This window comes from Thamnophis elegans, chromosome 16, assembly GCF_009769535.1.
Source record: "Thamnophis elegans isolate rThaEle1 chromosome 16, rThaEle1.pri, whole genome shotgun sequence".
Lineage (NCBI taxonomy): Eukaryota > Metazoa > Chordata > Lepidosauria > Squamata > Colubridae > Thamnophis > Thamnophis elegans.
The window spans coordinates 4,911,804-4,926,690 of record NC_045556.1 but is presented as its reverse complement, the minus strand read 5'-3'; the positions used below and the strand labels follow the sequence as shown (position 1 = coordinate 4,926,690).

Here is a 14,887-nt window from a genome sequence, read left to right as displayed (position 1 = left end):
GTTGCGCTAAACCCTTAATCCGAGAAGCGTGGGTGCTTTCCTCGGAAAACTACAGCTCCCAAGATGCTCCGGGGGGGGGAGGAAAATCCTCTCAACCAATGGAAGCAGAGGGGGGGCGGTCCCCTGCGTTAACCCTTCACTGGCCGGAGCCGCGGACAGCAGCAGGCAGCGCGTGGCTTCTGAGCAGCTGCAAGAGCGGCCAGTTGAAGTAGTAGGCAGGCTGTGGCTGGGAGCGCTGCGTGGTAACCTTTCCCTGCCCTTTTGACCTTTTGCCAGTCCCACGTTTTGGGGTTTCAGGTGAGTTACACCTGCAGAAGTGGCTTTGGGAGCAAGGAAGAAGCTGGCTGGCCAATCAGCCAACAGTTGTATTGTAGTTTTATTTTAGCCTAGAAATTAAGTTTTCAATTTTTACTTTTTTTACTATTACTCCTCCTCCTCTAGTACAGTGTTTCTCAACCTTGGCAACTTGAAGATGTCTGGACTTCAACTCCCAGCATTCACTGGCTGGGGAATTCTGGGAGTTGAAGTCCAGACATCTTCAAGTTGCCAAGGTTGAGAAACACTGCTCTAGTAGAGTAGAGTAGAGTAGAGTAGAGTAGAGTAGAGTAGAGTAGAGTAGAAAAAGGGAGGGAGGGAGGGAGGGAGGGAGGGAGAAAAGAAAGGGAAAATAAAGTGGTATTAAAACAGGCGGAAGAAAAATAGGGGGGGGGGGAGGGAGGGATATATATTAGGTTAGACACGATGTGTTAGATCTCAATGCAATATGACTTCAATATGACTGTTTTTCTTTAATTTTTCTTTAAAAATAGGATAAGCCAAGTACAGTAACATATAGTGGAAATACACCAAGAGGAGGAGGAGTAAGAAAAAAGAAAGGTGGGTAGAGAGGGATGGGAGAGAGGGTGGGGGGGAAGGCGAGAGGGAAGGGGGGGAGCTGATCTGGAGAGAGGAGTGGTAGAGGGCGAGGGGAAGTAGGGTAGAGGGGGATGATGGAGGGAAGATAGAAAGTTGGAGGGTGGGGGAAGAAAGAGGTGTATGGAGAATGGAAGGGGTATATTAGGCTTTTATTTTCTGGGGCATTGATGACAAGAGGAATTGATGCAATTATTGTTTAATACTGTATGGTGTATACATGTGAGTGTATGAAAATGAAAATGGAAAAAATAAAAAATAATAGAGCAGGTTGGAGGAGAAAGAAATTGGAGGAATGTACTCTCTCCTCCCTTCACATTTTCAAGGCTGAAAACATTAGGGCACAAACAAGATTATGTAACGGTGAAATAATGACTCATTTCAACATGCCTGTTCATCTTTTGGTAACTGGTTTTCCCTGCCCTCAAGTCTTCTTTTTTCTCCCCCCCCCTGTGTTTTTTCCCCCTGTTTTTCTAGGATGCCGGAGGGCCCAGAGCTCTTTCTAGCCTCCAGATACATCAACGCAGAATGCGCAGGAGTCACCTTTACGGGGAAGGTAGAAAAATCCCAAGTCAGCAAGAATGTGGAGGTGCCTTTTGAGAGCGATGGGTACCTGATCTCGGCTGCCTCCCGGGGCAAAGAACTGAAGCTGACTCTGACTCCCCTCAAGCGGGAGGGCTCGAAAGAGCGCCCGATGGACCTGGTCTTCCGTTTCGGCATGACTGGGAATTTCAAACTGGTCCCAGTTTCCGACATGCCCAAACATGCTCACCTGCGTTTTTATACCCAAGAGAAGCCACTTCGCGTTCTCTGCTACGTGGACATCCGGCGCTTTGGCAAGTGGCAGGTGGGCGGCACGTGGCAAGAAGACCGAGGGCCTTGCGTGATGTTGGAGTATGAACAATTTAGGTGAGGGGGCTTCCTTAGCAATAGCAGTTAGACTTATATACTGCTTCACAGGGCTTTCAGCCCTCTCTAAGCGGTTTATAGAGTCAGCATATCGCCCCCCACAGTCGGTCCTTATTTCACCCACCTCGGAAGGATGGAAAGCTGAGTCAACCTTGAGCCGCTGAGATTAGAACCGCTGAACTGCAGATAACAGTCAGCTGAAGTGGCCTGCAGTAGTGCACCCTAACCACTGCACCACCTCGGCTCTTCCTTCCTCCCGAACCGTTTGCCTTCTTACCCAAGTCCTGTGGGTTTTTTTTTATTTATGTACGTTTCAACCCCTTAAGGTCCTTGGAGTAAAAAATAAGGGTGTTTTTTCCCCCCCCATGAATTGGCACAGCAGGAAGGAAATCTTGTGCTTGGTACTCAAGAAGGGATGGAAAACAACTCCCATCATCCACCAGCTAATGGCTGGAGGGATGGGGATTGCAACACAACAGATTTAGAAGCAGGCAGGTTGGAGAAAGTTGAGGTGACATGGGGTGATCTCTTCGTATTGAGTTTACTTGCCCCAAACTTGCAAATGTTTAAGAAAACACAGCTCTGGATATAGAAAGAAGCCGGAGGAAGACACTCAAAATAAATATCGAGTACTGATGATGTTACCTAGTTGGGTCATGAAATGTCTGCAATAAAACCACCAAGCTCAGAAAGCACCAAGGACCCCACAGTCCTCTTCCTCTCCTCCCCCTCCTCCTCCGTGTAAACCACATTCCCTTCTAGCACTGATGATGTTATCTAGTTGGGTAAGGAAACGTCTGCCAGAAAACCACCAAGCTCAGAGAACACCAAGGATCCCACAGTCCTCCCCTCCTTCTCCTCCTCTTCCTCCTCCTCCCTGCAAACCCCATTCCCTTCTAGCTGCACTGATGATGTTACCTACTGTGTTTCCCCAAAAATAAGACGGTCTTATTTTCTTTTGACCCCTGAAATGAGCACTTGGTCACCTCATGGCTGCTGCTGTGTTGCAATATTTTTGGGAAGGCCTTATTATTTTTGAGGTGCAGGAGGCAGCGAGTGTGGTCACCTCATGGCTGCTGCTGTGTTGCAATATTTTCGGGGAGGTCTTACTTTTGGGGGAGGGCTTATTTTAGCACATGTGCTCAAAGGCCCAATTGGGCTTATTATCCAGGGTGGTCTTATTTTCGGGGAAACCAGGGTAGTTGGATAATGAAACATCTGTAAGAAAACCACCAAGCTCTCTATTTTATACTAAACTAAATCAAGGTGGTATTTTCGGTGTACTTCTCACTCTGCTTTCAATCTGGTTGCCCCTTTCCCAACTAACACACTGTATAAAAAGATTGCAGCTCTTGAAAGTTTGTGTTTTTCAGTCAAATTAGTCGGAAAAGGTACTTACCAGAATCTTTCCTTTTTTTTTTTCCCTTTTCTTTTTTTAGCTAGCCTTCACCACAGCGCCTTTAATCTCTGGATTGCATAATGTCTTCTCTTAAATTCCTCCTTCATGGCTCTTTCATGTCTTCCCCCAAGGGCATCTCGCAGTTCCTTGCAAAATCCCAAATATTCCTGGCTAACAAATCCGTGACTTGCTTCCCAGGGACAATGTCCTGAGGAATCTCTCCGACAAGGCCTTCGATAAGCCCATCTGTGAAGCTCTGCTCAACCAGAAGTTTTTCAACGGCGTTGGCAACTATCTCCGGGCTGAAATTCTTTACCGGTGAGTTTGTGAATTATTTTTTGCGTGGCACGACAAAACCGCGCTTGACTAAGCCGCGCCTGATTAAACCGCATCGCTGACGTCATCAACAGGGCGACAACAGCCAGCACGGAGAAAGAAGGGCGCTTTAAATAGCGCTTTGAAAGCAAGCCGATTCAAGTTAAGGTAAGGGTTAGGGTTAGGGTTAGGGTTAGGGTTAGCTTAAGGGTTAGGTTTAGGGTTAGCTTTAGGGTTAGCTTTAGGGTTAGGTTAAGGGTTAGGGTTAGGGTTAGGGTTAGGGTTAGGTTAAGGGTTAGGGTTAGGTTTAGGGTTAGGTTAAGGGTTAGGGTTAGGTTTAGGGTTAGGTTAAGGGTTAGGGTTAGCTTTAGGGTTAGCTTTAGGGTTAGGTTAAGAGTTAGGTTTAGGGTTAGGTTAAGGGTTAAGGTTAGGTTTAGGGTTAGCTTAAGGGTTAGGTTTAGGGTTAGGTTAAGGGTTAGGTTAAGGGTTAGGTTAAGGGCTAGGTTAAGGGTTAGGTTTAGGGTTAGGTTTAGGATTAGGTTTAGGGGGGTTAGGTTTAGGTTTAGCGTTTACAGCGTGCTTCTGTCTCCGCGCTGTTGTCGCCCTGTGATGACGTCAGCTACGCGGTTTCGTCGAGCGTGCTTTAGTCGAACGCGGTTTTGTGGTGGAACCATTTTTTGGGGGGTGTTTGTGTATGTGACTCTCCATGGGGGGGTCTTCTGGGAAGCATAGGAAACTTTTGTAGTCCTGTGTTGGAGAATCCAGAAGATTGTTATGGACACAAGGAAGCATCTGGAGAAAACAAGTTGGAAGTTGTGTTAAGACTTCAGACAACAGCATCTGAATTGCAAGCTGGAAGCTGTTCCATGTACTTCTAGAGTAGGATGCCTGTCCTTGGAACTCCAGGTGTGGGGTTATAAGGAATATTATGCTGTGCGGTCCTTAGTGTTCTCTGAGCATGGTTGTTTTCTTGCAGACGTTTCATGACCCAACTAGGTAACCTCATCAGTGTTAGAAAGGATTGGGTTTTGTGGAGAAGAGGGTGAGGATTGTGGGGTCCTTGTTGCTCTCTGAGCTTGGTTATTTTCTTGCAGATGTTTCATAACCCAACTAGGTAACATCATCAGTACTACATGCTTATTTTGAGTGTCTTTCTCCTACCTCTTTCTATCTACAAAGCAGTGTTTCTTAAACTTGGCCTTAAAAATACCGATTTCTACCCTCAATTACCCAGTGTTATTGTTAATATTAATTGGGTTTGTTTTGGGATATTCCATCTAATTTCCTTTTTAACTTTTGTAATATGTGGTTTTTTTTTAATGTTGTACGCCGCTCTGAGTCCTTTGGGAGAAGGGTGGCATATAAATCCAATAAACAAATAAACCCAGCCTGAAAACGAACATGGTGGCTGGGTGATTAGAATGCAGTATTGCAGGCTAATTCTGCCGACTGCTGACTGCCAGCAGTTCGATCCTGACCAGCTCAAGGTTGACTCGGCCTTCCATCCTTCCGAGACTGGTCAAATGAGGACCCAGATTGTTGGGGGGCAAGAGGCCGACTCTGTAAACCACTTAGAGAGGGCTGTAAAAGCACTGTGAAGCGGTATATCAGTCTTAGGTGCTATTGGTATCTTCCTTCCTTCCTTCCTTCCTTCTTTGGTGTTTCTAACAGTGGTTAGAATGCAGTATTGCAGGCTGATTCTGACCACAGCCAGCAGTTTGATCCTGACTGGCTCAAGGTTGACTCGGCCTTCCATCCTTCCGAGATTGGTCAAACGAGGACCCAGATTGTTGGGGGTGGGGTGGCAAGAGGCTGACTCTGTAAAATTGCTTAGAGAGGGCTGGAAAGCATTGTGAAGCGGTGTATAAGTCTAAACGCTAGTGCTGTCTTAGGTTTTCACAAGAGTAAATGTAAGAGAAGGGAGGTGAACGTTCAAACTTGCAAGACGGACTGTTTTGAGGTAGGCCAGACGAGAAGCGCCTGCTGTGACGGTTAATAATACCCTCTGAGCATTTAATCATCTCTTCTCCGGCTTCTTCTAGAACAAAAATCCCTCCCTTTGAGAAGGCACGGACCGTTCTGGAAGATCTTCAGCGTGGGCTGCAGGTAAGATGTTAGAAGCCCAAAGGACAGAATGGGGCTGTGTCAAGATCTTAACCTCCCAACGGCCGATAAGACCCCACAGGATGGGCCTCCTTAGGACGCCGTCAGCCAGACAGTGCCGGCCGGCGGGGCCTCAGAGGAGAGCCTTCTCTGTGGCTGCTCCGACCCTGTGGAATCAGCTACCCCCAGAGGTCCGGACCTCACCCACCCTCATGGCCTTCAGAAAAGCTGTTAAAACCTGGCTGTTCCGGCAGGCCTGAGGCTGTTGGCCTTATTATGTAGGGTCCAGCCCCGATCAGAACGTATGCGTGTTGGAGAATTTTAAAATTATTTTTATTTTGTTTTTCTTGTCTTGTCTTTTGTAAGCCGCCCGGAGTCCCCCGGGATTGGGCGGCCTATAAATCTAATAAATTGAAAATTGAATTGAATTGAATTAACCAGGTGGAAGTGCTTAAGTGAATCAGTATGGCCATTAAGCGAATCCAACATATTTCTTGTTTGACTTTGCTTGTTGGACATAGGCAGAGAAGGTGATCACCATGCAGTGGTGGGATTCAGCCGGTTCGCACCTATCCGGGAGAACCGGTTGGTAACTTTCTAAGCAGTTCAGAGAACCGGTTGTTGGAAGAAATCTCCTTTTGTTTTTTCTCACTTTACAGGGCTAACCCTGTAAGGAAGGCAGGAAGGAAACATTCTGGTGCTGTTTCTAGCCTCATCTTTATTGCCCTGCTTACAGAAACTGCCTCTCCGGTTAACCCTCATTACATTGTCACAGCTAAGGCGAAGCGCCCATCAACGTGAGTGATGTTGAGTTGGCCACACCCACCTAGTCACATGATCACCAAGCCCCACCTACCATGCTGGTCATTAGGGCAGAGAACTAGTGGTTAAATTATTTGAATCCCACCACTGTCACCATGATCCCGAGATGTAGCATACGCCGATTGCCGAGCACTCAGAGGGCATGTCTGCGAGGAGGGTATGCAGGTCGTAAGTGGGAGGATCAGTCAGAAGCCATTTTTTTCAGCACCGTCGTAACTTTGAACAACCGTCAAACCAATGGTCATATGTCAAGGACCTGGGGGTGATGAGTTCCCTCCCCTCTCGACATGTATGGTTGTGCGACTGTTGTCTACTTTTATCATTTGTATTTTGTCTTTTTATGTTCCCCTTTTTTCCCCTTGAATTGTTTGCCGCCCTGAGTCCTCCCGGAGAAGGGCGGCATACAAATAATAAAATACAGGGCGGGGCATAACCTTTTCCTAGGGGGTCACAGCAAGATCGACAGCAGTTTACAACTTCCGCGACACCTCATTTTAAAGCCCATAAAAAACTGAATTGAATGAGCTATTAAATGTTAAATTTGCTTTAAGAATGGCTGGAAAATTCGATTCGGAAGAACAAAGGATCATTGACAGAATAAAATGCATTGCCTTTCGAGAGGCTCGCGATGCTGGAGCCAGATCTCAATTCGCCAGATCTCAATCCGGCAGAGAACATTGGGGCCATAATTAAGGATGAAGTGGAAGCTCTGATGATTCAGGAGCAAGGTCAAAATCGATATTCGGTTGAAACTTTGAGAATGAATTTGGAAACTGTGTTGAAAAATCTGGAAAATCGAACGGAACTGTTTGAAGATTTGTTGTGTTCTTATCCACCTCGTTTGAATGCTGTTCGAAGGGCTAATGGTGGTCATACTGACTATTAAATCGTGTCAATAAACTCAGTTTTTGATGGGCTTTCGAATGGTGTATGAATTATTTGTGTTGTTATTACAAGTGTTGCTGTGACCCCCTAGGAAAAGGTTATGCCCCGCCCTGTACAATACAATACCTGTACACAGTTTGATCTTCTTGTGGCCAGCCAGCAGAGCTGGCAGCAGATTCGGACAGTGAGGAGGTTGGGGAGGAACCTGGGCCAGTCCTGGAGTCTGGGGAAGACTCCGATGAGGGCTGTGGGTCAGAGGCAGAGAGGGGGCCAGGGCCGTATGCCAGTTATCAGCTGCCTTCAGAGTCAGACATCAGTGAGGCAGAGGAACAGCTGGAGCCTGTTCCCAGTGTGCGCATGCACAGAGTTCCCAGACGAAGGGAACAGCTAAAGAACAGGGGTGGACTTGGGAGGAAGGCCACAGGTGGACGATGAATGGCCCCTCCCAGAGGGAATAAAAGAGGAGCGAAAGGGGAGTGGAGTTTGCAGGAGACCTGAAAAAAGAAAGCCTAGGGATATTGGATCAGAATCCCTTGTTTTGCCTATTTAGAAAGATCTCTCTTCATCCGACATTCCAGGTTCCGGGTGCAACCTTGAGCAAGAAAGTGAAATTGAAACGAGAGAACCCCGACTTGCTGGAGGCCTGTCACCTGTTGCCCATGGAGGCTGCGAATCTAGGTAAGCACCTGGCCGGGCCCCCAAAGGACACCTCATTGGAGATGGGCCAGTTTTACGGCAGTAAGAGATTGTTGTTGTTAGTTGCGAAGTGGTGTCCAACCCATCGCAACCCTATGGACAACGTTCCTCCAGGCCTTCCTGTCCTCTCCCATCCTCTGGAGTCCATTGAAGCTCACGCCGACTGCTTTGGAGACTCCATCCAGCCACCTCCTTCTCTGACATCCCCTTCTTCTTCTTCTACCCTCCATCGTTCCCACCATGAGGCTCTTCTCCAGGGAGTCCTTCCTTCTCCTTAGGTGGCCAAAGTACTTGAGATATATAGATACATGGATGGATGGATGGATGGATGGATGGATGGATGGATGGATAGATAGATAGATAGATAGATAGATAGATAGATAGATAGATAGATAGATAGATAGATAGATAGATAGTTGTTGTGATTAGTTGCGAAGTGGTGTCCCACCCATCGTGGCCTCATGGACAACATTCCTTCAGGCCTTCCTGTCCTCTCCCATCCTCTGGAGTCCATTGAAGCTCACGCCGACTGCTTCGGTGACTCCATCCAGCCACCTCCTTCTCTACCGCCCCTTCTTCTTTTGCCCTCCATCGTTCCCAGCATGAGGCTCTTCTCCAGGGAGTCCTTCCTTCTCATTAGGTGGCCAAAGTCTTTTGAGTTTCCTCTTCAGGATCTGGCCTTCTAAAGAGCAGCCAGGGTTGATCTCCTCTAGGACTGACCGGTTGGATGGTCTTGCAGTCCAAGGGACTCAATGCAGGAGTCTTCTCCAGAGTCCAAAGGCCTCCATTCTTTATTGCTCAGCCTTCCTTATGGTCCAAATTTCACAGCCATCCATTTCAATTGGGGGAACCAGAGCCTCGACTAGACGCACTTTTGCTGGCAAGGTGATGTCTCTGCTTTTTAGTATGTTGCCATAGCTTTCCTCCCCAGGAGGAAAGCGTCTTTTAATTTCTTGGTGGTTAGAGGTAGTATTACAACCATTTATGTAGAGGGCTACCTGGATTTACCTCTCGGCTTGTCTTCACCTAGGAGGTGGCAAAGGATATGACCCCACCAACAGAGAGGATGCTGCAGTCTTTGTAGAGTGGCTGCGCTGTTACTCTCTTCCCGGCATGAAATCCCTGCGTGACGCTAACGGCAGAACCATCTGGTTCCAGGTAAGGATACAAAGGAAAATCAACATTGGGCCTCCTATTCTTTATCCTTTAATATAGATTGATTCAACGTCCATCCCAATTATTCCTGAAAATAAATTCAGGGGTTTTATGAAAAACTATATGACCAAGGGTTCTGACCGAGGCTTCCCAAGAGCAGGAAGCAAACTCCTTGTCCCAACAAATACCATTTTTATTAATTGACTGTGAATTCTGCTCATTCACATCCAACAAAGTCTTTCAAGGGAGGATTTACAGTCACAGACCTCATCTAGCTTGGAGAGCTGCCAGGCCGAGATCTGCAAAACTTGGCAAGGAGTCTCGGAGGGTCACCAACCAATGAAGCGAACTAATTGTCTCCTGCAAACTCCACTCCCCTTTCGCTCCTCTTTTATTTCCTCTGGGAGGGGCCATTCATCGTCCACCTGTGGCCTTACTCCCAAGTCGGCCCTGATTTCTGAGCTGTTCTTTTCTTCTGGCAACTCTGTGCATGCGCACACTGGGAACAGGCTCCAGCTGTTCATCTGCCTCACTGATGTCTGACTCTGAAGGCAGCTGATAACTGTCAGATGGCCCCCTCTCTGCCTCCCTCATCAGAGCCTTCCCCAGACTCCAGGACTGGCCCATGTCCCTCCCCAACCTTCTCACTCTCCGAATCTGCTGCCAGCTCTGTTGGCCACTGGTGGGCCACAATACCAAGAGAACATTTGGCCTCTTAAGTAAGTTGATGGATCAATTTTCCCCCCGACTTTGGCTGGTTTGAAGGCTGCACCCATGTCTGGCTTAGTGTGTGAATAAACACAACCATTTTCACCTGTAAACATGGCTAACATCGGTTTTTTACTACCAGCTGGAGTTGTGTGTTCATTCTGTTCAATTAGGTAGAACTAATTTCAATCAGTGGAACAATTTGCCTCTCAGAAGTTGTGAATGCTCCAACACTGGGGTTTTTTAAGAAGAAGTGGACAACCCTTTATCTGAAATGGTATAGGGTTTCCTACCTGACCAGGGATTGGACTAGAAGACCTCCAAGGTCCCTTCCAACTCTGCTATTCTATTCTCATTCCATATTTGATTCTCATTCCATATTCTATTCTATTCTCATTCTTATTCTATATTCGATTCTCATTCCACATTCTATTCTATTCTATTCTAATTCCATATTTAATTATTCTATATTCTATTCTAGTCTGAAATGGTATATAGGGTTTCCTGCTTGAGCAGGGGGTTGGACTAGAAGACCTCCAAGGTCCCTTCCAACTCTGTTATTCTAGTCTAATTCTCAACCACTTGCACCATTAGCGTACGGGTTTTCATTGTATAATGAATACAGCTATTCCTTGACTTATGGCCAACATTGAGCCGAAAAACCTATGTTGCTAAGTGAGACATTTGCTCAGGGAGTTTTGCCCCATTTTACGACCACGGTTGTTACGTTAAGTCACATGGTTGTGGTTGTTAAGTGAATGACTTTGCTTGTCAAGAGGTCGCTAAAGGGGGAATCCCGTGACCCCAGGACACGAGTAAATACAAGCCAGTTGCCAAGCATCTGAATTTTGATCGCAGGAGCGCGGGGAATGTTGAAACGGTTGTTAAGTGTGGGCAAAAAATGGGTCCTAAGTCCCTTTTTTCAGTGCTGACGCAATTCCGAACGGCCATTAAACGGACTTCTGTAAGTCGAGGGCTACCTGTACTTAGGTATAGCAAACCAGGCCTAACTCTGCTGCAGTTATTATTTCTAAGTGATTTGTCTTCCATACAGGGAAACCCAGGACCTCTGGCTCCGAAAGGTGAGCTTCCCTTTTCCATTTCCAGGTGTTTGAGGAAGAGAGTTTTGCCCCCCCCCCCTAAATCCCTATACAGCCAGCAGGTAGGTTGGCATCAAAGTTATTTGCTAGGTGTCAAGGTTGAACTTTGAACCACCCTTCAGGTTTGTCCAGGAAAAGGTGCCAGGTGTTGCTCAGGTCCTTCCTTGGAAAGGGCGGGGGGGGGCAACGCCGGGCTATTGGCTAGTTATTACTAAAAATCTGATTAAAAAAACAGTTTAAAATGGAATGGGAATAAAATACAGGATATCTGCGAGACCACCTACTGCCACCGGTAGCCTCCCACCGTCCAGTGCGATCCCACAGAGTTGGCCTCCTCGGGGTGCCGTCAGCCAGACAGTGTCGGCTAGCGACCCCCAGGGGGAGAGCCTTCTCTGTGGGAGCCCCTTCCCTCTGGAATGAGCCGCCCCCGGAGCTTCGTATAATCCCCGACCTCCGGTCCTTCCGACGCGCCCTAAAAAGTTGGCTTTTCCAGCAAGCTGGCCTGGCTTGAACAAAACAAAATAAATGATTGATTATTGTTAATTTTAATCTATTTTTAAATGCTATTGTTAATATTAATTGGGTTTGTTTTTGGATACTCTAATTTTCTTTTTAACTTTTGTAATATGTGTGGTTTTTTTAAATGTTGTACGCCGCCCTGAGTCCTTGGGAGAAGGGTGGCATATAAATCCAATAAACCCAACCAAACAAAAATTTAATATATAGATATGCATAAAATGTGATAAAATTATATTTGGGTATCACCCCTACAGTCTGCCCCCATCAGTCCCACACGTGCTGATTCGTAGAACGTAGAATAACATGGTAGCTCATTAAGAAATTAAGATAGCATGGATCTAATTATGCGTGTGTGATGTTTTAAATCCCAGAGCGGAAATCTCCGAAAAAGAAGATTCAATCAAAGTCTAAACCAGCCGTGCAGAGTTCAAAGGTAAGAGTATCACCACTTTCTCTGTTTTGGGGGATTATTTACCTGAGACCCAAAGGGGCTTTTTTTCCAGAGGCAACTGGACTTTCTTGTTTTTTTTCTTTCAAGATATTTTCCTTCTCATCCAAGAAGCTTCTTCAGTTCTTCAGAAGGTTTTGTCGATGAGAAGGGAAATGTTTTCAAAGGAAACGAAGAAGAAATTAAAGGTGAAGCTTCCCCTCGCACCTATATGCTAGTCGTTCCTGACTCTAGGGGGCAGTGCTCATCTCTGTTTCAAAGCCAAAGAGCCAGCACTGTCCGAAGACGTCTACGTGGTCATGTGGCCGGCATGACTCAACGCCGAAGGCGCACGGAACACTGTTCCCTTCCCACCAAAGGTGGTTCCTATTTTTCTACTTGCATTTTTTACATGCTTTCGAACTGCTAGATTGGCAGAAGCTGGGACAAGTAACGGGAGCTCACTCCGTTACGCGACACTAGGGATTCGAACCACCAAACTGCCGACCCTTCTGATCTACAAGCTCAGCGTCTTAGCCACCGCTACAAGAATCCCTACAAGAAGAGATTAGAGAACCATTTTTTTCTGAAATGGTATGGGGTCTTCTGCCTGAAGCAGGGGTTAGGGCCTGTTGTTTCTTCTGTTCATTTAATCAATCTGTTATCCAATCGACCCGAACTTAATCAATTAAGTGAATCTGACTTCCTCATTGAGTTTGCCAGACAGGTGGTTGCAAAAGGGGATTGTGATACCTTGAGACTCTGCAGCCGTCATAAATATGAACTGGTTGCCAACCGTCCGAATTTTGATCACGCGGCCATGGGGAAGCTGCAGTGGTCGTAAGTGTGAAAAATGGTCATGAGTAGCTTTGAACAGTCACTACACGAGCTGTTGTAAGTCAAGGACTAGGTTGCACTAGGTTAAGAGTTCCACTTTTGAGGTCATTGCAGTGATCCGAGACACCTGAGAATATGAATTTGGGCACTCACGACTCTTGGTTTTTGCGACTGAGCCACATTCAGAGGCCTGGGGGGGTTCCTCTCTTCTGCCCCAGATCAACTTTTGATCTTGGGGATTTTAATCCACCTCATCCAAGTGGCGGATTGGCTCCCCCCCCCCCCACGAGCATCTCTGTCCCTCTCTGCAGCCCCTCAAGCCAAGGAAGAGCTCAACCAGCAGCCCTGCTCAGAAAGAAGCTAAGGGAAGGAAGAAACGTAGAGCGGAGAACGGAGGAGTCACCCAAGGAAAGGAGGAGGGCACTATAATCAAGAGAGCCACGGCGGGACCCAAAACCAGATCTCAGAAATCATCTTTTGATCTGCAAGAGTCTCCCCTGCTAAGTTCTCCAGCTCCGGCACGGAAGAGGCGAACGCCTGTTCAGAAAAAACAGAGCGAGAAAGGTAATGTTGCAGCCAGTCACCGGCTGGCTCCTCCAGCAGCCGAATCAGAGGAATAGGAGGAGGAGGCGTGGGAGTCAGAATCAGCATCAAGGCAACCTGAGAGCTCCAAGGGGGGAGAGGGAATGGAGCTGCCAAAGAGATGGGGGGCAGAGCCTGGGCTGTCCATCAGCCTTCAGATGAACAGTCAACAGCCCCCAGGTCTGGAGGTGGCTGATGAGGAAGAGGAAGAGCAGTTAGGTCCAGTGCCTGACGCACAGATGCACAGAAGGCAGAGGAGAGGAGAGCAGTGGAAATCTATGAGTCAGTCCTTGGGACGGAAGAATCATCGCTGCTAGCGAAGCCCCACCCTCGCTCTGGGGATAAAAGGCAGTGGGGCTGAGATGAATAGATGTGGCAGAGGAGAGGAGAACAGTGGAAATCTAGCTCTGGGGATAAAAGGCAGGGGGGTGGAGATGAATAGATGTGGCAGACAACTATTCATCTCCCTGCCAGACAGACTTGTTAGCCTGCGGTGAGGGAGAACCTTTTTGGCGGTGCTTCTAATCAAGGAATCTTTGGATTCATTTCAGAGGGTTTGTTATGTTTGGGGATGTGGGTCAGAACAAATAAATCTATCTGGGATTTATGGGGGCCACTTAAAATGTCTACCAAGTAGGTCACCTATTATTAATTTTCCCTTTTTAGCAAAGGCGTCAGTCGTCTCGAGAACTAAACGGGTGAAGGCTTCCTAACCCTACTCAACGGGTAGATCTTCACGCTCCAACGGAGGAGATAAATGCAGCTTTGGGAACCCAGATTACCGAATGAAGAATCCCCTCATGAGCTTCAGGGATAACAGCGTCATGGTCCAACGGAGGGGATAAATGCAGCTTTTGATCCGAGATTACCAGCTGAGAACAATGTGAGGCAATGTTTTCCTGCTTCCTCCTTTAGCAACTTTTAAACTTAGCTTTACGCAGATTTCTTGGATATTACTTCTGCTTTTCAAAACCTGCACTTGGAGACCAAAAAAAAAAAGCCTTTGGTTTTACGTTGTCCTGGCAAAGTGGAACGGGAAGGAGTCCAACAGTTTGACGAGTTGTCACCCCTCAAAAATTTTATCGTGGAAAGGAAATCAGCACAGTGCAGAGAACTTTCTGAATAAAAGTTCCGGACAGCGAAGGAGTGAGATTTAATCTTCAACGATTAATCAAATGCTTTGCCTTCCTTCTATAGCAATATATTTGTGTATGTCTTTTTTAAAAAAGTTTTTATATACTAATAAAATAGTAATAATCCTGCTTTAAAAGTTGCATTTCTATGTCAGAAAACCACTAAGGTTGATAGTTGAAACAATGACCTCCACACTCAACTCATTCATTCAACAATTGCTTTTAATTATTATTATTATTTTTTTGCATATTTCCTGATCTTCCAAGAAGCCCAGTCAATGGGGAGAAGACAAATCCGCTTAATGACTAACTGATTTGATCAACGACCACCTGATTTGCTTAACAACTATGGAAAAAACATCAGTTTGACTCAATTACAGCATAG

At 46.7% G+C, this 14,887-nt stretch overlaps 1 protein-coding gene across 2 annotated transcripts; it reads left to right on the top strand.

Moving 5' to 3' along the window:
- The first annotated feature begins 140 nt into the window (after nt 1–140).
- NEIL1 (nei like DNA glycosylase 1) lies at nt 141–14,639 on the top strand. 2 transcript variants are annotated; one of them, XM_032233575.1, is made up of 10 exons: nt 141–297; nt 1,390–1,821; nt 3,419–3,538; nt 5,578–5,641; nt 7,924–8,023; nt 9,072–9,199; nt 10,959–10,986; nt 11,895–11,956; nt 13,099–13,351; nt 14,036–14,639. In XM_032233575.1, exons 2-10 carry the CDS (start codon nt 1,391–1,393, stop codon nt 14,080–14,082), a joined length of 1,233 nt encoding a protein of 410 aa, XP_032089466.1. In that variant the 5' UTR covers nt 141–297; nt 1,390; the 3' UTR covers nt 14,083–14,639. The 2 variants fall into 2 exon arrangements, with proteins under 2 accessions (XP_032089466.1, XP_032089467.1); XM_032233576.1 differs by lacking the exon at nt 141–297 and adding an exon at nt 841–876.
- The last annotated feature ends 248 nt before the right edge of the window (nt 14,640–14,887 follow it).

Bases quoted from the DNA above. Each gene is read 5' to 3' on its own strand.
- NEIL1 (XM_032233575.1), top strand. From the start codon at position 1,391: ATGCCGGAGGGCCCAGAGCTCTTTCTAGCCTCCAGATACATCAACGCA. The intron at 3,539-5,577 runs GTGAGTTTGTGA...GGCTTCTTCTAG, and splicing joins CGGGCTGAAATTCTTTACCG to AACAAAAATCCCTCCCTTTG. The intron at 11,957-13,098 runs GTAAGAGTATCA...CCCTCTCTGCAG, and splicing joins CAGCCGTGCAGAGTTCAAAG to CCCCTCAAGCCAAGGAAGAG.